Below are 25,795 nucleotides of genomic sequence, written 5' to 3'. Positions count from 1 at the left end.
ACCTACAACATCGCTAACTCTTTTATACCAAGGGAAACCCTGGGAAAACAGCCCTGTTTCCTCAGGAGCTGCTTCTTACCAGAACTGGAATTTAATAATAATAATTGTAATAATTATAATGTTTATTCACACCACCTGCTCTCAGGGACAACTAGAGGGACAGCAGCCTCTCATATAGAGAATCCAGGTTTCCTACTATAAGGCATAAATAATTCCCATAGACTTCAAAAGGACGTAACTGTTTTGTTTGTCAAGAAAAGACTGATGAGATTAATGTCTGTGTGTATTCCTGGCAGCCATAAGGAGATGTAAGTTGAATAAATGTAATCAATTTTTCTGTCCCTTTTGGAGAAAACTCCTCCCTGTACATATATATATTCTTATTTTCCCTCCTTCTCCACTTCCCTCCATGTTATTTTTTAACTCTTCCAGTGTATTTATTCAACAATCTCCACTGAGGAAATTTGAAACTGTTTGGAAGTACTACCTAACTCTTCATATCTCTTAGAATACTTTATAATCTATAATTTACTTGCAACTGTTCAATTTTTCTGCAGTTTATACATGTACATATAAGGCAGAAAGGTATTAGTGTGCCTGATAAAAGTCAAAATAGTAGGATGTGCTCATCTGTTTGGATTAGAAAAAAACACAGTCAGAAACAGCTACAACAGAACTATTGTATCTTCATCAGATTTTCCCTCAAGATGCTGACAAAAAACAGGGGGACTGGTTTGTTTTGTTTTTCCCCTAGAATACTGTCATAGGAAAACTGTTTTTTTCACCATCTCTATCATCTAAGAGGCTTTTATCACTTGCTTTCTCCATTAGTGATACATGTGATTTCTCTGGCAGGCATCTTCAGTAAAACTGTTTCACCTTTTCAGATACAGATACAATAAAACTGTTCATGTATAGTGCCTTCCATGTAGAATGTCCCCAAGCAACTTGTGGCCTATTAAAAAAAGCAATCTAAAAAGCCAAGTAAGATAAAACACAGAATCAAATATGTGTTAATTTGCCCTTAAAAACCAGAAACAGTTAAATACCTGTTGTGCTAACTAGAGGAGGGAGATTTTCGTGTACTGTACAACTGTCATCCACAACCTGTATCTAGGAAACACCACCAGAATACCAGCTACACTAGACATTGATTCTGAAATTACTGTGCAGAGAAGTCACTGAAATGTAGCAGATGAGACTGGCTGCAAATGTTAAATGTCAACAAATTTGACTCACATGTTAGAAGGATCAAATTAAACATGGCAGCCAGTGTCTTTCAAATTCGTATAGTACCACAGCAGAGGATTTGAAGAAATGCAATACAGTAGGTCTAAAATTATGTAGTAATCCTAATGGCAGCATTTGTCCAAAATGATGCCTATGAAGTATTTCTCTCATAATCCACGAAGTTCTGAATTACTATAATCCAGCCATGGCTTTAAAGTCTTCATTTTAATCAGAATCTATAGTTTTTAAGAGACTAAATCCCTTATATTTGATTTAAAACAACAACTAATTTTTTTGACCAATCAGTGTCATGTCTCTTTGCTTTATTCTCAATTTATTTTCTCCAAATCATTGACAACAGCTGTCACTAGCAATAAATTGGAACACAAGTAGGTCAATAAAAAGTGTATCTTGCTTGGCAGAGTGCTGTATACACATACATCGCAATATAAAAGTAAATACAGCTAACAGTCTTCAAAAGGCAGGCAAAATCCTACTTCCCCTGTTTTGCCATTGTTTACTGCCTGCTCTAAATATGCTTCGAGGTACCCAGCATGCCACGTGTATAAGTGACATCAATGCTGTTTCCAGTATTAATTCTTAACAAGATTTCCTGGATTTTTAGCCATTTCTGACTCTATGAAGAGAACATTTTCAAGGCTACATAATAATGCTTCAAGCCAAATTCAGTCCTGCTGTAATTTCACTGAATGATAGAATTCCCAATAACCGCATTTAGGAACAAAGTCTGTTGTCCTTGAAGTGATAAGCACAGACATGCTGTGGGTGCCCGAGGGCACAGTCCCACACCCTCCTCAAAATACTGCATGTGTGGTATAAAAAAGAGCAGAGCATACCCAGCTTCCCAGTTTTCCTTATGGCTAAATCAGAACGTGCTCCTCAGGATTATTTTCTCACTTGCATTGTGGGTTACCCTTTCAAATTTGGGGTGTGGTTTTTCTTCATTTAGATTTATTTTCCCTTTTTTTCTGGCCTTATAGGAGCAAGATAATACATCTTCTGCAGCTTTTTTTTTTTAATTCATATTTTGTTGAATGTTTGTTCCACCTTTATGGATTTAGGTGCTACACACACGCACCAGCTTGACATTGTCCAAGGTACATATCCTGCTGTGAGTTAGCATTCCTGTGTGTGTTTGTCAACCAGTAAACCATATACCCAGAAAATATTCAACCTGTAAAGGTGTTATGCATAGAGCTCATAAAGAGCTCAAAAGATAAGTTCTTGGTGCATCTCTTTGTTTTGGCTTGAACCACAAGTCCCTCATTTTCAGTCTCCTCTTCCCTGTTCTTCTGCCTCAGAGTGGAAAGGAAAAGGTGCTCTTGGGTTGTGACTCCCTTATAATATCTGGAAGTCATCTCATTTTGCATTGCTCAAAATGCCTCAAGGACTCCTGGTCTTCTGAAGTATTTAGACTTTTGTAGTGCTGAGCACATCCTCAGGAGCACAGTTAAGGATTAGAGCTTGGCTCCTCTTTCTTCTCATCAGCAATCTAAAAAATTGCTGGTCAGATAGACCAACGTCTACTACACTAAGTTCCTCATAAATTCGTATGCTTACTTTGGAGTGCTCCCAGTTTCTTGGCTTTGGGGGATTTCAAGACTTCATCTGACCATCCCATTGTTCTTCTTCCCTTCTTGTGGCACTGAATTTTCTCATGTGTACACTGCCCATGAGAAAATAACATTAGACTATTAGACAGCAGACACTGCCTCCCATGATTAAATATGTTCTCTGTTCTCTGCAAGACCACCTACCCCCTTTCTTTTTAGGGACGCTTTGTGAGAGCTTGGTCTGGTGGGAAATAGACGCTTAATCAGCTCTAGCAGGAGATTCTCATGGGGTAAAGAATTCATAGCCACTATTTCCTGTTGTCAAAGAAAACCCAGAGCTGTGGACCTCGTTTGAACTTACAAGCTACATCCATGCCCCTTCTCTGTTCCTATGGGCAAGTGGTCCAGCACTGTTTATGCTTATATGATTAAACTGTCTTCACTCCCCAAAACAAAGAACACTCACTGCCTCCTGAGAACAGTCCCTGGCCTGTGCTGTCCCTCAGCTGTGCCCAGGCATTGTCTGGGACCGAGCTCAAAACTATGCCAGGGAGAATGTTAGCAATTAAACAGCATGGATGATCAAACAATAGAGCTGGTATCCTTGCCCTGCTTATTTCACTTGCACAGACGTAGCCAAGGAATGGTTTTATTGACAGACTCAGATCTGAAATGGCCTCTGATAATTTTGCCACTCAGGAAAGAGGATTTGTTTGCATCAATTGATTTTGATGTGCCTTTTTCTTACTTTACAGCTTGACTAGAAAATACCTTTAGTCCACAATGAATCATAACAGTGAGCAGGACAAGGGTCTTCTAATCAGGCTCAGCAAACCCTCCTCCGGGTCCCAGCAGCAGAGCTGATTCTCTCAGGGAGAGGACAATCTCTCCCACCAGTCTCTCCCAGTCTTTCCTCACCTCTGCAACTGGTGAGCAATAAGCAGATGCCTACAGCAGGTGATGAGCACCCTCCAAACCCTGCAGCTCTTTGACTAGTCTAGGTCTCGTACTGAATATGAGGAAGTCTCATCTAACCTCCCATGGTGTTTACCATTCTTCCACACCTCTGGTTCTTGACAGAGCTTGTTTCCCTCAGGTTTGGTGGCAAACACTGGTTTCTCCTCGAAGAGCTAGAAGTCCATCCCAGTGTAACTCAGGGTTTGTCTTCTTGTACTGGATCACAGAGCACTGTGGGTTTTCATCACCCTCAATGCCAGGATTCACAGGTGTGGTGTGTACGAGATATTCTAATGCCTCTATGTGCAGCTTGATTCCTAAGTCAGCTTTGCTGTCCCTGTGACAGTGGAAAATATCTTTACATATGTTTGAAGACTGTGCTTCAAGTCCATTTTCCACAATACAATTACCCAGAAGTTTCCCTTTTGGACTAAAAGGCTCACTGTAATGGCCCTAGGGTGCAAAGGCTGTGATCCCCCAAGGAACCTTGGGAGCTTTCCTGATCAGTCCTTCAACATACAAAGGATATTTTCATCTTGCAGTGATAATGAACCACACTAGCAGATGATCGTAACCACTTTAGCCTAGAGAATCACAGGTAGACTGTTCAAATTCATTTTTAGCCTGGGAGTACCCTGTTCATCTTGAGAACCAGCAATGAGTCATGGAGCTGGAGAGGGGCTGTGATGACTCAATGCACATGAGGCATATGAATTCCCAAAATCCCTATCAGATGCTTTCCTGGTCTTCTAGTGCCTAGATTATGATTTCTTTCAAATCCTATGATTACTGAAGTTTCTTAGACAGGCAATGCAGGACAGGAGCCCTGGATAGCGTCTTTGTTTCAGGATTGCCTGCTCCTTTCAGTGCAGATACCCCATTCATTGACTCAGGTTTCACATGTACTGTCACTCAACAGTTTCACCCACACCTTGGCTTCTCACTCATCAGAGCTGGGAACATGGAGCTGGCTGCCAGGTAGTCTCTCGTCCAGAAAGATTTTTCTGCCTTTGGTTTTCAGCTGCCTCTTGAGAATTCAAGGTGTGATTCCATGGTATTTTAAAACAATATAAATCTGGACCGCCGTGGTCCTGCCCTCTCTCCCTAGGTCTGAATGTAAAGACTTTCACCCCACCTTCGACTGAAATTACTTGATTTCAGAATATCTATTTAAAGTACATTGAAAGAGACACAACTGTAGTTTATCTGCAAGGATGTAATGTTTTCTCCCTCTGCTTTTAATACAGGAGCCCAAGTCCCTATTGTTAATACTTCTTTCATTCATCTCTTTTCACTTGTACACTTTGCCCTTGCATATTTTAGTCTAGATATTGATTTCACATGGATATCTTTAAATCATGAATCTGGGTCGTGCCCAGGAATTTGTAGTGAATTTTAACTCTTTCTCGTGGTCTCTTGTATTTCACTACATTGACATGGTTAGTCTGGGGGATTTTGCATTTTTGCCAAAATAGGAATCCCCACTTATTTTATCCTTCTTCATTTCATTTAAATTAGGTGCCAGGCTTTAATTTTGTCTGCTATTTTTTGCAACAGTAACTCCCTCTCTAGGTATCTGTACTATTCATCTATTCATCTAATCTAAGATATTGACCTTGTTATACTAAGCCCAACAAGATAGTAGTTGTGTAGTTGTGTGATTGAGTAAATTTTTCTTACATTTGGCCTGACTCCAATCAGATTGTTTGTTCCTGTCTTTCTGAAATGCCTATAGCATTATCATTTAAATGGGTCACATAAACTCTCTCTGCCCTCTCCACTTGTATGCTCCTCTGCCAAACTTCCCAGACCTGCTGGGTCTGCCATAGTGCGCATGAGACTCCCGTAACTGGGTACCCACCTTGTACAGTGCCATGGGCTCTCCCCAACCCTGTGTGCTACCATGTGTGCCATGCCCCAGACACAGCAGTGCCATGTCCCATAAAACAGCATTTATTTTAAGTTGTGGAATGGGCAGGAGGCCATGATACATCAGGGGAGAAGACTATTTTGTATAGTAATACCCGCTCCTCAGCTTCAGCTCTGTCCTTTACCCCCAAAATGACCATCCTTATCTGTGACCCAACATGTCAGACATGCTCCTGACACATGTTCCAGTACGAAACAGCAAATAGGCAGGGCTGTATACGCCTGCCTTTCACTTTACGTGGTTTTCTTGCTCTTACGGGATTTTCTTCTCTTCTTGGACTCAAAGTTCAGGGCCTACTGGCACAGCTTCAAAACTGGACATGGGCTAACCCTGGCTAGGCCAGTTTCTTCTGTTTCGCCTCTAGCTCTGACCAAATGTTAAAGTCACTTATTTCGCTGTTCTTCTCCCTTCCAGCACACTCACTTTTTTAGGGTCTAGATTACTAAACTTGTGAAACTGGTCCTATATTTAGAATTATGATTTAAGCTGCTTTTATTACATGCAATTGTTGTACACTGAGGAAGCACTAGTTTGTTTTTTTATAACACTTCAGCAGCATTATCTCTGAAGGGTATTAAAATATGCACTTGGCTACATTTATGATGTTTAATTGAACTTTTATTAGTTTTTTTTAATGTATTCTCATAAAGCACCATGCCACAGTAAGAAATAATGTACAAGTAGTAGATTATGTAAATGAAGCAGAAAATGCTATAGTTTAGTATTTAGTTCATATAAAGTATAAAAATTAGATGAAAAATGTGGTTTTGAATGCAGTTATAATTAAAATTGTATATTGGAGTCTAAGCTACACCGTACTCTGTAAATACCAGTGGTTGCACTGAGTTCCAAGGAGATTGTGTTGCAGTAGATGCTGATAAATTACTGTACGAAGTAAGGCTTTTATTGATTCACTTTGTTTGATTCTCTTCCCTTTTTTTTACTGCATGAGTTTACATTTTTGCAATTATCTGCTAAACTGGAATAAATTAAATTCAGAGAAGGCAGCAAAAGACAAAGGTGGCAGAGATGCGCTGTAATGGCATAGAGCTAAATAGGATGAGAGAAGCATATACACACACAAGCATTTCACCTGGGTAATGGTAACACCACTCTTAGGAGCTCAACAGCCCGGAAATTCTGAAAGGCTGCTTCTGGAAGGGGAGTAATTACCATGCCCACGGCCATCTCACCTCACGCTGAGATCCCGCGCAACATAACAAGCAATGGAAATGCTGCCTTTCCTGCTGGTTTTCAACAAGCTCCCAGAGAAAGTGGTGGCAAGGCGAGTGAGAGAAATTCTGGACAGTAGCGGATTGTTTGATAAATTTCATCCTGGATTCAGCCACAGCCATGCTACTGAGGCTGCCCTTGTCAAAGTCATAAATGGTTTGAATGCCGCTGCTGAAAAGGAAGCCTGGCCTTGTTTGTACTATCAGATCTAGCCATGGGGGGGTTATTCTGTAAAAGGCTGGATTCTGTTGCAGTGCCTAGGTGACTGGCTAGTGTTGACTGAGAATGCGTTGAACTGGTTCCAGCGGTACTTGATTGCTTTCCCCAATCAACATAGTAGGGTAAATTCTCCTCGAGAGCAGCCAGTTTCACATAATGACACTTGATCCCAGGGAGAATTCACCAGCAGCCTGACTTAGTTGGCACTGATGCTTTACGCTCTTTCTCTTGCCTTTCAGAGAGATATATGAGATGCATTAGAGCAGTGTATTAGAACTCCTTTTTGGCTTTGTTGAAGAGGACTACATTTCTAAAAGTACCAACAATCAGATATTCGGAAACAAAAGACTTTCTTGTGCAGTCAAGATTATTAATAGAGATAAAACGCTTGTTTGTACCTGTTAATTTGAAGTCAGACTTCTTTTTAAATATTATTTTTTAAAAAGAAGCCTGAATTCTGTTTCAAAATCTGGAGTGACAGTGCTGACACCAACAGATACATACAGTTGTAAATAACTTAAGAGGAGAATCTGACTAAATTGTCTGAAAACCAGAGGTCGCTCAATAACTTTCCGTGGGCTTCAGTTTACATTCATGACCAGTAAGCCTAACGAAGAGACTCCAGTGCTTCTTCTGCTACTCTCATCCACTCCGGTTCAACCAGTAGTCTGGTACCATTTTAATCCTGTAGAAATTTTCTTTATTCTCTGGTTTCTCAAGCTGTAGCGAGGCTGTGATCTGCAGAGGGATCGCAAACCTTAGACTAAAGACCTGAAAAGGGGTTTAGCCACAGATCTTTCTGAATCTCGTCAGTGGGAAAAGATTTGCTTCTCCTCAAGATGCCTCTCATCAATAACATACAGTATCTGAAATTAGCATCCAATGAGACTACCTGCAAATTCTCCAGTCTGAGATTATCACCAATGTAACTAAATAGGCCAAGCTGCAGAGGAAATTTGGATGAACCTTCATGTTTGTAACAGATATGGGTTCTCAGTCACTATAACTTAAGGGTCTGTAAAATCAGAATATGATTAACAAGCTTTTGTGAACTTCATAGATATGAAACGTGCAGTATACAAAAGAGCTATCCTGAGTAATTAATTCATGCATCAGCTTTCTCATGTGTCTTCATATGTCCATGAGCTGAGGTAACCTGTTACCTTCAAGGAAGAGGGGTTTTTTTCTGTTTTTTTACTTCATGACATAATAATTTAAACTAGTATACTGGATTTAAAAAGGCAAATGATGTTCATGTGCAGTGGGAACTTAAAACTGAATTTGAAACCTTTCTCATTAAAAAAATCAGAAAATAATTAAATCCAAGCACATCCTTATTTTGTTACTAAAATGGTATAAGGAATGTATGCAATGTACATAAACATACATTAAACCTACAGGACATTTCAGCTTTCCATTTCCACCCAACACGCACATCAGTAATCTGAATAGGAAGTTTATTAACATGTAGTGATAAATTGAAGAATAGTATTTCATAGATGGCATAAAGAGATCAGAAATTGACTTGCTGTGTTTATTAACACTATTGAACAAGCTCTGTTTAAGAAACTAGAAGAAAACATACCCTATCCATTTGTTCCCAATTAATCTTAATTTCTGTTAGGCATCCCATGATTTGTAAATCAATCTTGTACTTTTCCTATGGAAATACCTAAACATTCACATTGAGAATATATATGCTTTGCTTTAAAATGGCCTTTTAATAGTTTCTTTTTTATATTAGGCTTCCCAAAAAACAATAGGACTTAGTACAAACCGATGACTTCAGTTTTTGCACGTTGCATTGTGGTTAACCACCCCATAGCAGGGCCCTCAAAGCAGGCTTCTTGGTTCAGTAATGTGCATGCCTCTTGCTAATACCCTCATTGCTAATCGTAACTCGGGAGAATAAACCATTTTACAATTAACTTATTTATAAGTAGACGATAATTACATTGTGTTATCTCACTTTGTTTTTACAGCCTCTTACCATGCTTCAAACAAGCAAATTAGACATACGGTGCTGGGTGATATAGGGGAGGGAATGTTGCAAAGGACATATTTTAAAGACCTGAGTTTGAAAGGATCTTGTAAAGGTTCATCACTTTGATCATTTCAGAGAGATGAGACCACTGTTTTGTTGATGTGCTCTGCTTTGCTTTGCTTTTTGGCACTTCATAGTAAACCGTCTTACCTAGGTCATTGCACAAGATGAAGAGAGATGGGAATTAACATTAAGAATTCTTTCAATGGTTCTGAAAACATCGTTATTTTTCTATATCAAGCTAACACTGTTTCACTGTCTAATATTTCATAGTTGACCAAGACCAAATCCAGATGGTTTGTATTATTAAGATAATGTTAGCATCTTGCTGGGCACAGGAAGTATTTGCAGTAGGTTATGAGATACTGGGACGCAAACCTGACTGTAGTCCCCGTTCTGACCTACTGGCTAGAGTAAGCTGGGGGGAAATTCCACTCTGAAGGAGAATAATATTTTAAAGAAAGTTGGAGCAAAGGAACTGTTTTTCTTCATATCAACAAGCTTTTTAGGGCAGAGGTCATTCAAAATTAGCCAGATTTTGAATTTTAGTTCCATCTAGTGATATTTAGCCTTCCTTCTCATCAAAATAAGGTTGACTAACCTTCCGTTATGCAATTAAATGTCCTTGAAACTGTGTGCACTTCAGTAGAAGGAAACAGACTAAGTAAATGCACTGTCAAATAGCCTTATGGTCTCAAGGAAGTATATATGGCAGTCCTTTTCTGTCAAGGGGCTCCCCATTGCTCCCACTGATCTCAGTTATGGATCTGAGTATGTTCTTACTGCTGTCAGCAAGAATTTTTGACTCATCCATCCCATTGACTTCAGGTTTTAGATCTGCATTTTCTCTGACTTACACAAAACACTTTTTTAAACAAGGGTGCTGAGAAATCCCAATTTCAAAAAAACTAGTTAGGATTGTGTACTTGTTTGGGCTGGGATAGAGTTAGTTTTCTTCATAGCCGCTTGTATGGTGCTGTGTTTTGGATTTGTGACCAAAACAGTATTGATGACACGGAGATGTTTTAGCTATTGCTGAGCAGTGCTTGCACAGCGTCAAGGCCTTTTCTGTTTCCCACCCTGCCCTGCCAGTGAGTAGCCTGGGGGTGCACAAGCAGCTGGGAGGAGACACAGGCACAGCTGACCCCAACTGACCAAAGGGATATCCCACACCATATGACGCTGTGCTCAGCAATAAAAGCTGGGGGAAGAAGGAGAAAGGGAGGGACGTTCGGAATGATGATGTTTGTCTTCCCAAGTCACCGTTAAGCGTGATGAAGCCCTGCTGTCCTGGAGATGGCTGAACACCTGCCTCCTGATGGAAATCAGTGAATGAATTCCTTATTCTGCTTTGCTTTACTGATTAGCCTGTCTTTATCTCAACCCACGAGTTTTCTCACTTTTATCCTTCTGATTCTTTCCCCTATCCTGCTGAGGGGAGTAAGCGAGCGGCTGTGTGGGGCTGAGCTGCCTACCAGGGTTAACCTACAACAGATTGCTAAGTGGCAATAATACCATATCATTTACAACACCAAGCACTTAAAAGCATGAATGGTAAAAACATCAGAATTCATACTCTGACTACTCAGGAATAACTCATTTTCATTAGATAAGGGCAAAGGGATGGCACTGTGACCAATATTAAGAAAACTATGTTGCAACGCAGAACTTCCTTCTCTGAGAGAGACGAGGATATGGGAGTAACCACAGTACAAGCTGAGAAGAACCAGGACATGTTTTAGCTGAGTAGAGAAAGAAGGCGGCCATCTCCCACGTATATGAGACTGGAAGAATCTGCAGGGTCAGGAAATATGAAGACTTTTATGAGAGGCAACAACTGAAGATGCAAGGTTATGGCCTGAAATGACATGGCAAATGGCTATTCTCCACAGTGACTGAGAAAGGTGCAATAGGGAGAGTTTGTGGGAAGAGGTGAAGAAATTTGCTTCAGTCACGAGGAGCTCACTGAGGTGGTGACCAGACATTTCCAAGGAGACATCAGTTTGTGTTTTCAGCTTGAATGGAAGTGGATAAGTCTGGATCAGAAACAGACTTGTGAATTTCAGCACAGAGACAGCAGTTGAATTGGTGCCCTGCAGGCAGTAGGTCAGGTAGGTTAAGGAAGGGATGGAGTCTCTGAGATCTGTTTGAGGAGAAATCAATGGAGAAATTGGCACGAGCAATGCCAGTGGAATTGTAGCAGGCAGCCCAGCACCGAGTCAGAGATGAACTCCAGGCAGCAAAAGTAAACAGCACTCTCAGTGTGCTTACAGATAAGAGGGAGAAGGGGGGTGAGATGGTAGTTGTGGAGGCAAGCAGGTTCGATGCGTGTTTTCAAGGCGGAGAGATTAAACACACATCTGTTTTGAGAGGAGGGAGAAGCCAAGGCAAATGACAATGTACAGAGGAGGAGAAAAAGAGGTAAGCAAGCATCAGGGAGAGGAGAAGATGGAATAACTTGTTCCACTTAACACTTGCATCCGTTTTGCAGATCAAAACTGCACTAATTTGGGAAGCAGTTTATATAATCCATAAAAACACATTTTATTAGCTTTTTTTTGCTTTGAATCACTGACTTCTAAAGAATGAGAACAGCCATAAATGCTATTGTCTCCACAGGCAGCAATTTGGAAATAGAAGATGCATGGTTACATGATAAGTGTATTTTCTTCATTAAAAATGTTTGCAAATCAGGTTTAAAATAAGGGAAAAATAACTTGAAAATATTCTGCACTTCAGAAAATAATAAAATGTCTTCTTATTTTCCCCTGGTAGGCCACACAATGCAGATTACTTTATGCAGGAAGCTAAACGGAAGAAGCATAAAGCAGATGCAATGGTGAGAACATTTTCTTTCCAGTTATGTTGCTCCAAATTATTTTTGTAATGCAGTTTCTTCATCAGTGCAGTATTGCTGGGGTAATTATAAAATCTATTATAAGGATGGCTAGGCTTGTTAAATTAAGAAATGTTTGTATAATCAGATGTTCATAGCCCAATAAACTATGACTTAACAAATAATGACTTACCGAGATAAAGGCCTGGATAAATAAAACTTTCCACTTCTTCCTTTGCTTTAATTAGTAACTATAGTAATGGAGGCTGCACAAGGGATCTACATACCTATCTTCTCAGTTTAACTAGCTGGCTAGGTCCTATAATTGCATTCCCAAATTTGGTCTGGTGGCTGAGGTATTAGTACTTTTTTTAAAGAGCTTTGGCTCTTCAGTGCCAAAAGAATCCTGGTTTCATGGCAGACCTCTCCTAACGTAATCAGAAGCACACAAGGAATCTGTGTAACCCTAGAGGAACACGTTGCACACAAAGGACTGTTGCAGCAAAGAGATTCTTGGCCCTGGCTGTGACCTGTCTAAAAATGTAGCCGGTAAGACCCACTTGAAAAAGGGGAATCTGAGGTTATATGGAGCACTAAAGAGATGCTTGTCTTCCCAAACAAATGGGTGCAATGAAGTACGCAGTGCTCCAGGAGAGCTCTGCTTAGCCGTCTCTCAGCTTTCTCCAAGGCTACGTTTGTCCAGCACTATGAATAAGCTAGCACAGCTTCTTCACGTATTGCACCTGCAATATATGGGGTGGGACCCTGCATTAATATGGCTGGCTTGCAGGCGGGAGTAGCTGCAGTCCTGCCTTGCTCTGTCAGACAGACACTTTGTTGTCACAGCAGCAGGAAACAAGAAAGGTAGCTCAGAGCCTCTGTTTCTTCACCTCTTTTTCTCAGCTGTGCAGAATGTAAAAAAGCCAAGGAAGCAGAAGCAGGCCCTTAATTTAGGACACTAACACCGAGTTTTACACTCTACCTGAGTTTATTAGCGCAAATTTCCATGGTTTATTCAGTTCCATATTGCTCTAAAGTGAGTCTTAAATCAGAAAAAAATGTGGAGAAGTACAAATGGTGCATTTTAGTGTGTTGCTTTAAACAGAATGGAAAAAATCACTTACTATGCAAAGGAAATTCTTAGCCTGAAGAGAAATGTTTTTATGGTAGACTCCCAGAAACAGGAGGTGCGAGCATTATTCTCTGCTCTGCTACAAGTTTCCTGCATGAGAGTCACTTAGGCACAGCTTAAATAGCCTCCCATCAGTGTTAGGTGATTGAAACATCCTTCACATTCAGCTTCCGTACACAGTGGACCAGCACCTTACTTACACCTTGTGAATCACTCTTTGCAGGTACTTCCTCTCCCTCACTGACTGTGTAGGGATCCTGGAGGAATCGCCATATTGCCAAAGTGCCTCCAGGCACTTTGAATCACCTTGCTGGGCTCGATAGCTCCTACTTTGGCCCTGCAATACCTAACATAGGCACTTAGAGTGAGCAGCCTGAAAATTACTCTAAGTCTCTCTGCTCCTTAGTCCCCCATCTGTGAAATTGGGATAATAGCACCTCCACCCGCACAAGAGCACCGGGGAGAGAAATATAATAAAAAGTTTGTGAAGTTCTCTGGTATGATCGCAATGGGAGTCATCTAAGAACCTAAAATAGAGTGAAGCCAGTGTGCCATTCCAAAGTTACTATTTAAAATCTTTATCCCTCGGAAAAGAATAAGGTCCATTAACCTTTCACTGTGTGCATCAGATTTCAACCAAATGCATCCAGTCCATTAATGGGCTTTATGTACCGCAGGAGTTCTGACTGAAGGAAAGAGAAGTCAGGACAGAGAGGTATTAGTATGACTCACCTCTATCCACATCAAAAACGAACTTCTGAGAGCAGATAAGTGGTATGTAAGTGTACACATATGAACATTATGTGCACATTTGCATATACACCGTCGTTGAGGACATATATGTACGTATATGTGTATAAGTACACAAATACACAGAGTCAAAGAAGTACTGAAAATAGGAGAAGAAATGGGGCAAGGAAGAAGGATGGCAGGAGAAGCTGAGGGAGCAGAGCAGTCCCTGAAAGAGGAGGAGGATATAGAAAGCAAATTCCTGACAAGAGGAGGCTGTGGTCAAGCAGTGCTGAAAATGGTAGGGATAAAGAAGACATGAGAACAGAGATGAGCCTTTGAATAAGAGAGACAGTAGTCAAAGTATTATTTCTGATTCTCTTAGTTCACAATAATCATTACCTTCGTTGAGTGATGAAAAACTACATTTGCAAACGTATGTGAAACCCTTTTTAATGAAAGCTGGAACAAAAGGCCTGATGAGTTTGTGGAATTTCCAGCACTTGGAAGAGCTTTGACAAAGATCAGGAATGTCGTAGGCAGAGCTGATCCTTCTTTGGACACAAGAGTGTGGACCAAATAGCATTTTGTAGCCTTCTTCAGCTCTACTTTCTGTATCTTATGATTTTCACTGATGCACAGGGTTTGATGGGTTTTAGTTTTCTTGAAGGAAAATTTGTGAATCTGAAGATATACCAACTTGCGTCAAGTTTACAATTGATGTTGAGAAAATCCCATCAAATATAACCATATCTTGATGATTACACTATTTCTCTGTGTCCTTATTTTTTTCCTCTAGGTGGAAAAGTTTGGAAAGGCACTGAATTATGCAGAAGCAGCACTATCGTTTATTGAGTGTGGAAATGCAATGGAACAAGGCCCAATGGAATCTAAATCCCCTTATACAATGTATTCAGAAACAGTTGAACTCATCAGGTAGGAAGGGAAGAGATGACCTCAGGGGTTACTCTGTTTGTGCAAACATGCTCATCTACATCATCACATAATTCCCTAGATACAGTAGAAGGGGAGAAATGAGGTCCTCCCAAATGCCTGGTCAGTCATATGTAATATGTATGTATCATCTGTGATTTCTATGGAAATTAAATCAGGAAACTGTGTAGAATGCAAAAAAAACCCCAAAGCTTTTCATATTACTTGAGTTGCAAATTACTTCAAGAGTTTCATGGTATAAGTCCCGTGCTACTCAAAAGGGAAAAATAATAATACATAATACCAAAACATTCTCATGGAGTGCTAGTTTGCAAAATGTTGCAACATGTTTAAGACTGCAGTTTAATGATTGCCTGAAAGAAGATGTGAACAGTGATAGAAAAATGGTCACTCAAGGTCCATTTGGTGTGTATGCTCCTACTGTAGCCAGTGGAGTCCCAAAAGCAGTCCAGCTCACACTAAAGCAGACCCCTATACTTAGTCACCTTCATTGCTCTCCAAATAGGACAGTCTAGAATTCCGTCCCACCCTCAAGTCCCTGTGAAGGAAGTTTGTCTCTTAAGTCCTTTCCTCCTTTATAGTTGGTACTAATAGTTAACATCATTGACAGTGTCGGTAGAGAACACAAAGGTCAAAATCATCCCAGCAGCTGAGTGACTCTCTCTGCAAGAGAGCGAGCCCGGCCACACTAGGAGAGAAAGCCGCACTGCTAGTGCACAGTCAACCACGCAGCTCTTGTCAGGACTAAGTTCATAGGAAGTAAAACATTTTAATTGTTAATCATATTCACAATGGAGCAAAGCTTCTGAAACACCTGCATTCTTTTGGACTTAGTGTTGATGCAATGATTTCCTCGCATGTTAACAATTCCATTGGCATTTTATTCCACTTAGGGCTGTCTTCTCATGCATTTCAGTGGATTGAGGCCAGCTTTCTAACTGGAAGGATATTAAACAAAATCAAAGGGTTTTTTCAGTAAGAAATAGTACATCCCATCTCCGCAATTCTTCCCTTCTTCTTTTCAAAAGGCAGAAAGCTCTTTCTTTGTCTGCCCTGTCTTTTCTCATGATAGTAAATATACGGTCCTAACTCTGGAAATGAATTTTGCTTGCAGATCCATAGCTTTCAATAGCGTGTGTAGCTGTGGTTGTGTTGTAGTGTGAATTGCTGTTGATCTCACTTGCTGCAGCTCAGAAAAATAGGTGGTTTACTAGGTATGCCTGTTGAAACAAAACGTTCATGCTGAATCTTTGCACAGGTACCAGGATTAAAGTTTGAAGGCAAAGATAAGAAAAAACACAAGCAGCTAATTATGGGGAACAGGTATTTTTCTGGAAGCGAGCCCAGAAGTGCTGTGTGTTGTCCTAACCTTGTCCATTGTTCACGTATTCAGCTGGAAGCTGAGATTTCCAGAAACTAATTTGTGATTGCATAGCACATACACTCTTGAAACAGCAGTGCTACCTCTGTGGATGTTTAATATTTATAGAATTTGAATGTAATGTCATATGAGCAAAAATAGCTCTGAGCCGCATGTTCCCCCTCTGCTGTGCTCTGCTTGGAGGAGCAAATCTGCGTAGACACGCTCAGAACTGGCAGGGTGAGGGCAGCACCAGCTTCAAGGCAGGCCGTCTGTCTTCAAACGCTGTGGAAACCTTTCTGCATAAATTCTGTGTAACTGGGTCTCCACAGCAGCAGAAGTTATTGTGGTAGGACAGCATCACCTCGCCAGCTAGGCTCCCCTCTGGATTGACGGATGTTCAAGGGAGTTACTGCTGTTTAAAGAGTGCGGGGAGGCACTGCTAACGGCAAAATAGCTCTGAAACACAACCAGAAAAAGCACATGTATGTCTGGTAACTTGAGCAAATATGTATAAGGGGGCAGATCAAATGACATCGGCCAGCTTAGCGCTCTGATCAGTAATATAAAGCTGTCTCGGTTAACTCACATTGGCTTTTTTCCTTTTGCTTAAGGTATGCAGTGAGACTAAAAACCCACTCAGGCCCCAACGCCACGCCAGAAGACAAACAGCTGGCAGCATTATGGTTAGTAGATCAAGATTTCCTCAAAAGGCTTCTTTTCTGCAGTGAGCCAGTTCTTGAAAATCAGATGCTGGATGCAGCCAGACAGGATTATGTTGTCTATTGAAATTAAGAGAATACTTTCTGCTCCGGGAGGGTCCAGCCCTTGTATCACTGTACCAGGTCTGCATTCTGTCTCTGTAAATAAGCAATTCATACTTATTGAGTGTGGCAGGTCAGCTACGGTACGTCAGCATAATTAATTTTTAAATGCCTGATGGTTTGTTGTTTTTATGAGTGATGTACTTTTGTACCAATAGCTCGGTAATTTCTTTTGTGGCTGACATTTTAGGCTCAATAATCGTATATTATATTTATGTTATATGAAGGGAGATACAGGGATGGTGATAATTAAGCCTCTTGGATTACCTTCTAAATTGAGATTTCTAGATATATACGCACGCACCCTAGATTCTATAGGATGGTTGCTGATTGCTAGTAAAATACTCAAACGTTATTAAAATCGAATTTTAATTTAGTATCTATGTAGCTAATACATAAAATACCTATTACATGGTTACTGATTCTCAGTAAGTGGACATTTACAATCAGCAAGTGTGTTTTTAACATCTATTAACCATCTGTTAAAAATCCAAATTAAATGCATCTTTAGCCTCCATAAATAAGGAGTCCTAATTAATCATTTGTATAAAAAAGAACAAAATACTGAGAGATGCAATTTTTTTTCCCTCAATGCCCTTTCTTTGTCACCGGCTTGCTGTGCCACCGGGAGGAGTGCAGAATGCATTCACGGCAGTTGCTTTAAAAACGCTTAGGTGGGAAAACGACTAAGGAACGGTTAAAAAAAAAAAAACAACAAACCCAAAACCCATAAAGCCACGTTCCGGAGGGTGGCTCAGAACTGCCGGAGCGCTCCGGCGTGCGCGGAGCCGCATCCGAATTGGCGGAGCCGCCGCATCTGTCGCAGCAGGAAGGTCAGAGCGAGGGAAAGCAGACGGTGCCTTCTCCGGGCGGCGAGTAGCAACTCCGAACGCACCCTCTGCCAGCCAGCGGCACCCGTTGCCTACGCGCCGTACCTGTGAAGGTGACAGAGCGAGAGTTACGGCGCTCTGCGAGGCCGCCGCAGCCCCTGGCTGCTCCCACCCGGCGCCCGCCGGGCAGGCGGCCGGGCGGCCGGCGCGCCCGGCTCCGCTTCTCCTAAGGAGAGGCTGCCCTCCAGCGGCCGAAGGCAGAAAGTCACCTCCTGCCCTCGGGACGGGAGGCGAACGGGCTGGGAAACCCTGGCTGGGACTTTTTTCCAAGAGCGATTTGCTAATTCGAGGGGTTTGCTGAGGTTCGGGCAGCTCCTGGGCGCGGGGAGGCGGGGGGCGCCCTGCGCTTCCAAACTCAAGGCACCTTCTGCTGCTTCAGGTTGGCTCGGAGACCGAATACTGCTTTTAAAAATAAGGCCTCTGCTGCCAAAGGAAAAGCAAAACACGCCAGATTTTTGCTTCGAAAGCTGTGTTACCGACGGGCAATCCCACACTTGCCGATCAAAAAGCTTGCTGGGAAGAGGTGGTGGTGATTCTTGATTTGCAAAATAGACCAGCGCACCTAAAGCCGATAGCGAAGAAAAGAGTTCGTGTGTCCTGAATGCTGATTATCAGTTATTGTGATGTATCATTATTGTTAACAGCTATTACTCTCATCTAATTACATAGCATTAAAGGTGTGCGGCTCTCTGCAGACTAATGAGGAGCACGGGGTCAGACAGTTCCAATACAGCACGTTGAGTTTTTCAGCCCACTGCTGGTTTCCCCTGGGGAACAAATCAGGCAGGTGGCCTAGGAACAGCCTCCAGGCTCCAACACAATCTCCATTCTGGTTTCCCACTGAGGACCGTGGTCAGTGAAATGTGGGCAGGTCCGAGGTTTCCCTGTTTCCCAGCTATCTCCAGCTGCTGGAAGAGACCACTGGTGTACACAAAATACACCCATTATAACTCTAGTTAATTATACAGGCTCCGGGCTGTTGTAATAAAGTCCCGGGATAAGACACCCCAAAAGGCTGCTTTTGCATTTACAAAAAGAAATTTAAAAAAAATGCGTATGTTGGGTTCCAGGCCTGTAATGACCTTTTCACGGGAGAGGCCTTTGGTCAAGTGTGCAGACTTCGACTCAGAGTCAAGGCCTGGGAACCCAAACCTGCAAACCCTTCTGAGTATAGTTTGTTTAGTACCTCACTGGTAGCATTTGTCAGTGGCTGTAACACCTAGCCTTGCTCATGAATCCATGGCAAAGTGTGAAGTACTGTAAACAAATGGTGATAAAAACCGTAAGCAAGGTGTTGTCAGCCTTCCACTCTGCGTTAGTTTGAGAATTTAAGATAATTAATTGGGATTTCTGTTCAGGGGGCACGCTTTACCTTCTGCTCTCCCTTTTGTTCTAGTTACCGCTGCCTGGCCCTTCTGTACTGGAGGATGTTCCGACTCAAGAGAGACCATGCGGTCAAGTATTCGAAAGCGCTTATTGAGTATTTCAAGGTGCATTCTTTGTGACATGTTTTTAGATCAGTGTGTCATTATAGGAAGTACAGCATCTTACTAAAACAGTAGCTGTGCTGGGCTTAGTTCTTCCCCTGTGAAGTCAGTAGAGTTTTACCACAGACTCCCATGGCAACGCCTGATCTCTAGTCAGTTCTGTTGTCTTCACAAGGGCCCCTCTTTGCAAAATGCACACCGTGTCCCTTCATGAAGGATGCGAAATTTATTATTGTACTAACAAACAGGCATTTTCAGATTATTCTTGGTCGATTGTCTAGCGCTATCCAGCTCTGTTGCAAATAGGTTTTGCAGATTTTGCTCTAAGAATCCCCTCCAGGATTACACTTCCCACTAGACTACCTGTGAGTTGAAGACTTTGATCTAGATCAGTCCTCAGCTGCAGGGCTTCCACTTAGCAGCATCGATAGGTAGGACAGTGCAGTGGGACATGTTCTTACCCAAGGAACTGGCAAACAGCCCACGCTGCCTTCAGTGAGAGCTGTACAAAAGCATCAGAGGGCAACCAAACCGCCTGCCATGTACTTGACACGGTACTGCTGGCTTCCCCTTCCTCCTTTGCTTTGCCTGCTACTCCATCTGTTTTCCACTCTCTGCCAGGTCCAAACCCTGGTTATTTTGAATAAGACAGGAAGTCATTCAAAGTATTTTAATATATTTTATTTGGCAGGCAACCTTTCTCTGGAAAGTATCTCAGGAAAAAAGCCTTTCAGGTGGAGCTCACCTAGCAGTCAGTCCATCCAGCATTTCATCTCCAAACACAAAACTAGCCTTTATCTTTCTAATTAAAAAAATAATACGTACATACAAGTACATATGTACAAGCTTTACAAAGTACAAGCTTTAAAACAAACTCTTTTGGGGGACCTGAACAGCCATTTGTCTTTGAACACAGGCTCCTCTGTTGGTTGTTTGTTTTGCAGTTGGGAGGTACCTTGAAATGAAAAACATCCATCCTTTGACATTTTGTTAATAAAAAAATTCAAATACAAGCACGAATGCTCATGACCAGATTCTGAACACATGAAGACAGTGAAGGAAATTGACAGATCCGTTATTGTCAAACTGAAATTGAAGTCCCTGTAATTGCTTCTAAAAATTTAGCAATATATAATTCAACACATTATGTTTCTCTAACAATGACTTGATTTCAGGGAAAAGAAATATGTGCCTATTACAGCACTTTATTTTTCTTTACCAGTTCAGAGAATACCTGCATTAAGAACAGGATGGTCAGGCTCTCAACCATGTAAAATGTCTACTAGCAGACAGAAACTGTTTCACAGCAAACATAAAATGGACTTACACTCTGCTATAGCCAAGATGAGCTTGTTTTTTTGCAGAGCTCCTGCTGATATAATGATAGTGTAGTTTCACATTAGAAAGTATTCTCACCTTTGAAAGTAAAAATGGAAAAAAAAAAAACATTTGCTATAATTTTTAGTGGAAAACAAGCCAATTCTCTACTCATTTCATATTTGGTATCTAACAGCTTTCAAAACCAAGTGACGTGAAATGCTGACTGCATTAGGAACTTCCACATATATATCAATAAAAGAAAGATTTTAAACCTTGTCACATGCATTTGCAGGGAAAATTAGATACACTTTTCTTTTAGAAAAGACAAAATGATTATTTAAATCTCATTTTAAGTATTTTATTTCCATTATAAAAAAAATCAATGCAGTGGAGAATTAGAAAGAAGCTACAGATATTCAGGGGCCCGACGCATTTGAGAGCATGAAGAAACCAGGAGAATGGGTAGCAGTAAGCAAAGTGGGATAAGAGATGGTCCCTTACAACATTACACTCTTTAGAATCCTTACCCCCACCTTTCTGGTGCAGAACTGGGAGGAGGCTGGAGTAATATACCTAAAACATGAGAAAAAAGGTGTGGGAAGTTGTACAGTAAGGCAGAGGCTGATTACATTTACAGCGGAAGTATCCTTGACTCCACTTCGATTTTCATATTTTCCTGCCTCCAACTCTGTAAGTAAATAACATGTACTCAGTTTCCATTACACTAGAAAGATGAAGGCCAGTAGTTCTGAGACAGATCAGAAAACAAAAGCAAAAAAAAAAAGAAACTATTCTGTGAAAGGAGCAAATGCCGAGGATTCCCAGGTTGGTTCTATTTAGGATGGTAAATGAGAACTTTTCCTTTTTTTCCTTTCACACCTTAGCCCTTTCTGCCAAAAGAAAAAGAAAACCCATTGAAGGATGAACCCCCTGTGGGACACTCCAAAGCTTGTTTTTCATACCACTTACCTGGGATGTAGAAGGCCCAGTGTCAAAATGCAGGAAGAATGCCAGGGCACACACGACACTGATGTGATCACTGCTGAAATACAGCCAATGTTGGTGTGCACATGAAAGATGTGAGAACACAAGAAGCAGTTCAGAGGACAGGTCAAAACTGAGAAAACAAACTTTTTGAAGAGAGGCTCGGGAGATGCGTCCAGCTTACTGCAGAACAGGTTAAGAGGGGATGTGATCATTATGTATATGGAAACAGAGCTGATAATACCAGGTGACACGCAGTTTTGCTGGCACTGGTCCAACAAAATCCAAAAGCTAGCACTGAAGTTAAGAAAATTCAGTCTTTGAAACCCTGAAACAGAATCTGTTTTCCTAACTGTGAGGCCTGCTAAACATTAGATGCAGGACATAAGAGAACAAAGAGGATAAATAGTGTCTTAAGATTTCTGTATGACTAGCTATCCTTTTAAAATACAATAAAATAAAATAAATACATTTTAAAAGGAATTTAGCTTCTGGTAAAAGTTCCATGATTGGTGGAAAAGGGACAGACTGAGTGTCCTGGGGGATTAGTCCTGGCCTTGAAATCCATGAAGCTCTGAAACCGCTTGTTTATCATTTTTCCTTCCTAAGCCATGAGAGATGAAGATTGTTTGTACTGCTGTTAACACTTGCAACTCCTGCAGCTTGCAACACCTGCAGCCCTGCATTTGAACAATATCCATAAACAGATCGCGAGCTGCAGGACTTCACTTGGTCTCCCATGGTTGTCAAGAAGGGAGGGTTGTTCCCCAGCACACAATTATCTGGATGTATGGTTTCAGAGGAGGGTGCAAGGAGGTCACTTTCCTCTGAGGAATTAGAAACTGGCCATTGCTGAACTTGAGGCTGTGGATGGGATGGACCAGAAAAGTTTTGTTTCCTACAGTTGTGGTTTTTACATCCTTCCTTCTCACAGGCCCAGGATTAAATCAGTGACAGCATTTGGGAGAGGGGAGGAGTTTTTCCACAGGTCAAATGGGCAGGAACCTGCCAGTAGACTCCCACCAGCTCTTGTAGATTAACTACTAGAATCATTTTAGCTATTCGGTTTCCATTATTGTGGACACCTGAATTTCTCCTGCTCTGTAAACGCAGTGCTTGTACAAAGTAGCCTCTCCTCAAGCAATGGAATTCTTTCACCTAAGCACAGTATACCAGTGAGAGTCTTAATGACTGCAGGTATACAAGAGCTCACAATATATGATCTAACGTCCCCTTCTGGGTGGGTCTGGGTAACCCTTCAGCTAGAAGAACCACCACTCTACAAGGGCAGTCTCTCTGGCCCTGTGAATGCTGCTATATTCAGACCAAGGGGAAGAGTCCCAAGAGGAGCAATCGTGAGAGAGATTCTTGAGCCTGGTGGTTAAAACACCCACCTGAGCTGAGGGAGCCTCAGATTCACATCCCTGTGGTCAGCCAGGCTGAGCAGACTTGCACAGTCTCGCAGGTCCTAGGAGAATGGCATGTGTCTTTGGGGGCAGGAGAGTGGGAGGAAATCCTTCTGGTTTTCCCTATCACAAGAAATGCCATGTTAAACCTCACAAAGAGTCTTGGCAGTACTTTCTTCTGAACTCCCAGGATTTCTGTGAAAAGTTTCAGTTTCAACCAACATGTTTTCCTAACCAGTCCCCATCCCAGGGTGTTTAATAGACTGTGATTTGAGTCTGTGCTGCAGCACTGCTTCATCACACCAAACTAGGCTGAGTGGGTTTATTGCATCATGAGACTTGAATACTGCTGTCGGCACAGTTTTTTCTTTACATTTCTTTACTTTTATACTGTTTAATATTCTTCATTTCATAGTCTTATATAAATTATATGCATTGTGAATTATTTTTTCCTTTACAGAATTCATCAAAAGCTGCCCAGAACCCCTCTCCTTGGGGTGCCAGTGGAAAGTAAGTTCACAGGTCGCACAGAAACTTACATCAGATTGGCAGGCAGAAATTATATTTTCTTACCTGCCGTATGTTCTGATACTCTCATGTTTTTAATCCCAATGCCCTTTTAAGTAACTATATTAAAATCTGTTTCCAGGAGCACAGGAACTCCATCACCCATGTCCCCTAGCCCTTCTCCAGTCAGCTCTGTAGGATCCCAGGGGAGCACAGGGGCCCCTTCCCCATCTCCTATCATCAGCATCCCGCAGCGCATTCATCAGATGGCTGCCAACCACGTCAGCATCACCAACAGCATCCTGCACAGCTATGACTACTGGGAGATGGCTGACAACCTGGCCAAGGAAAACAGAGGTGAGTGAGTCAAGGCACTGGACTATTCTAGAAGGCTGTCACATGATTTTGATCACGAAAACAACTATTTTGATAGGAATCCTGTCTGCAAAGTAGGACTGCAGAGGTGATTTTTTCTTCAGTGTGCTCCTAATCTGTTCCAGAACGGCCCAAAAAGGCAATTTTGATAGCTGTCTCGCTCAGAAGCATCTAATTTTTTTCTTTATTTGGCTGGTCAGGACTGGTGACAGACAGGTCACAGACATAGCTGTGGGTAGCATTCGCTGCCATCTGTGTCATTCTGGAGAGAAAAGTTTGTGGGAGGCAAGACAGCTTCCTGCGCCCCAAAGTCGTGGAGCTGGATGGGATGCATTTAGCCAGACCACGTCAAAAAGCAGGAGCACACTTCCTTTCTGCAGAAGGAATGAACAGCCCCTAGCCCTCCCCCCATCTGAGCAGACACAGATGGGAATGAGGTGCCTCGCTCCCTCTTCAGAGCAAACTTCTCTCAGCTGAACTGGTTTCCATGAGCAAGCGCTTCAGCATCTGACTTGATGATAAAGTATTCCTTGGTTTTCAGGCTATTTCATGTATTTAAGGCAGTGGCATGGGCAGGATTCAAATCAAAATGAGGACACCTAAGCGTAGGTGTGTATATATGAGTCAGGGGGGCTAATCTCCCATTACAGTTGATGGAACTTTGTTCAATACAAACAGCAGAGTTCAGAGAGCTGTTCAGTTCACCCTGAAGGGGACACAGGGATACAATTCAGTTGCCTAACCATAGCTGCCAAATGCCATTTGAGGTATCCTTACCTACCCTACCACTCCAGAAGTCTCCTGTACGTCCTGTGTTAGACGTGCCAGTCCAGGCTGTATGTATCAGCTGCCTGAGGGCATCTCAAACGGGCACTACATACCTCTAAGTAGGCAACTGAATTTAGTCCTTAGTGGCTAGTTAGCCAAATTACTCTTTAGGCTGTGATGACCATGTTGTACAGGGCTCTATTTGTCTGTCACGGTAGCTTAGATATTTAGCATATGTATAGATAGACACTTGTGTGTAGACTTTTTGATTTAGTTGTCCTTAATCTCAGAATAAATCTTGCCCAGCATCTGTTTGCTTTATCAAGGCTCAATGGAAATTAATGAAAAGCAAAGCCGAAGAACTCACTGTTTTGTTCTTTAAGAAGAAAATTGTTGTGCATCAGCCTGTAACATCGTGAACCACAGGGCTTTAAAATTAATCTCACCAGCACTAAACTTTCATTCCCATGAAACGTTCAGCTTGACTCAATTTGCAAGAGAATAAAATCTATTAAAGGGTGACAAGTAGCAAATACAGCTTCACTCCTCTGATGCTGAATCTTTTTTTCCCCTGTAGATTTTTTTAACGACTTGGATGCATTGATGGGACCTATCACCTTGCACAGCAGTATGGAGCATTTAGTTCAGTACACTCAACAAGGACTTCACTGGGTGCGGAATAGTGCTCACTTGTCATAATGACTGTGTGCCATTCACATGGACAGTATATCTTTCACGGATAATTCAGTTATTCTGGACACTGTGCTACAGAAATAGTCAACCACAGCATTGATCCAAACAAAGGTGAATATTTCTTCAATACTGAGCAAAAATTTTCTGAGTGTAGACATGTATGTGTGCATATATGTATACATATGCAATGATATGCATAATATACAATGATGTCTCTTCAGAATGAATTGTTCTGTACCACTCTCCAAACATTTTCATACACTAGAAATACTGGAAAGAACTGATCTTAATGCACAAAGCATACCCTTTCTATTCTTGTGCCGAGAAACTCAGAAACCAAAAT

The 25,795-nt window shown here is 41.6% G+C and overlaps 1 protein-coding gene across 1 annotated transcript in view; it reads left to right on the top strand.

Annotated features, from left to right (window-relative positions):
* AFF3 (ALF transcription elongation factor 3) overlaps window positions 1-25,565 on the top strand; it is a 333,696-nt gene extending 308,131 nt beyond the window's left edge. Inside the window, exons 16-22 of the mRNA XM_076328910.1 lie at window positions 11,963-12,026; window positions 14,684-14,820; window positions 16,813-16,884; window positions 19,309-19,402; window positions 23,570-23,619; window positions 23,759-23,973; window positions 25,337-25,565. Coding sequence (XP_076185025.1) covers window positions 11,963-12,026; window positions 14,684-14,820; window positions 16,813-16,884; window positions 19,309-19,402; window positions 23,570-23,619; window positions 23,759-23,973; window positions 25,337-25,458 — 754 coding nt within the window. The 3' untranslated portion in view covers window positions 25,459-25,565. The remainder of the gene's footprint in view (window positions 1-11,962; window positions 12,027-14,683; window positions 14,821-16,812; window positions 16,885-19,308; window positions 19,403-23,569; window positions 23,620-23,758; window positions 23,974-25,336) is intronic.
* Window positions 25,566-25,795: the final 230 nt, after the last annotated feature.

The sequence above is a fragment of the Aptenodytes patagonicus genome, chromosome 1, assembly GCF_965638725.1.
Source record: "Aptenodytes patagonicus chromosome 1, bAptPat1.pri.cur, whole genome shotgun sequence".
Classification (NCBI taxonomy): Eukaryota; Metazoa; Chordata; class Aves; order Sphenisciformes; family Spheniscidae; genus Aptenodytes; species Aptenodytes patagonicus.
The sequence above is the reverse complement of the archived record's forward strand: the minus strand, read 5'-3'. Positions and strand labels throughout refer to the sequence as shown.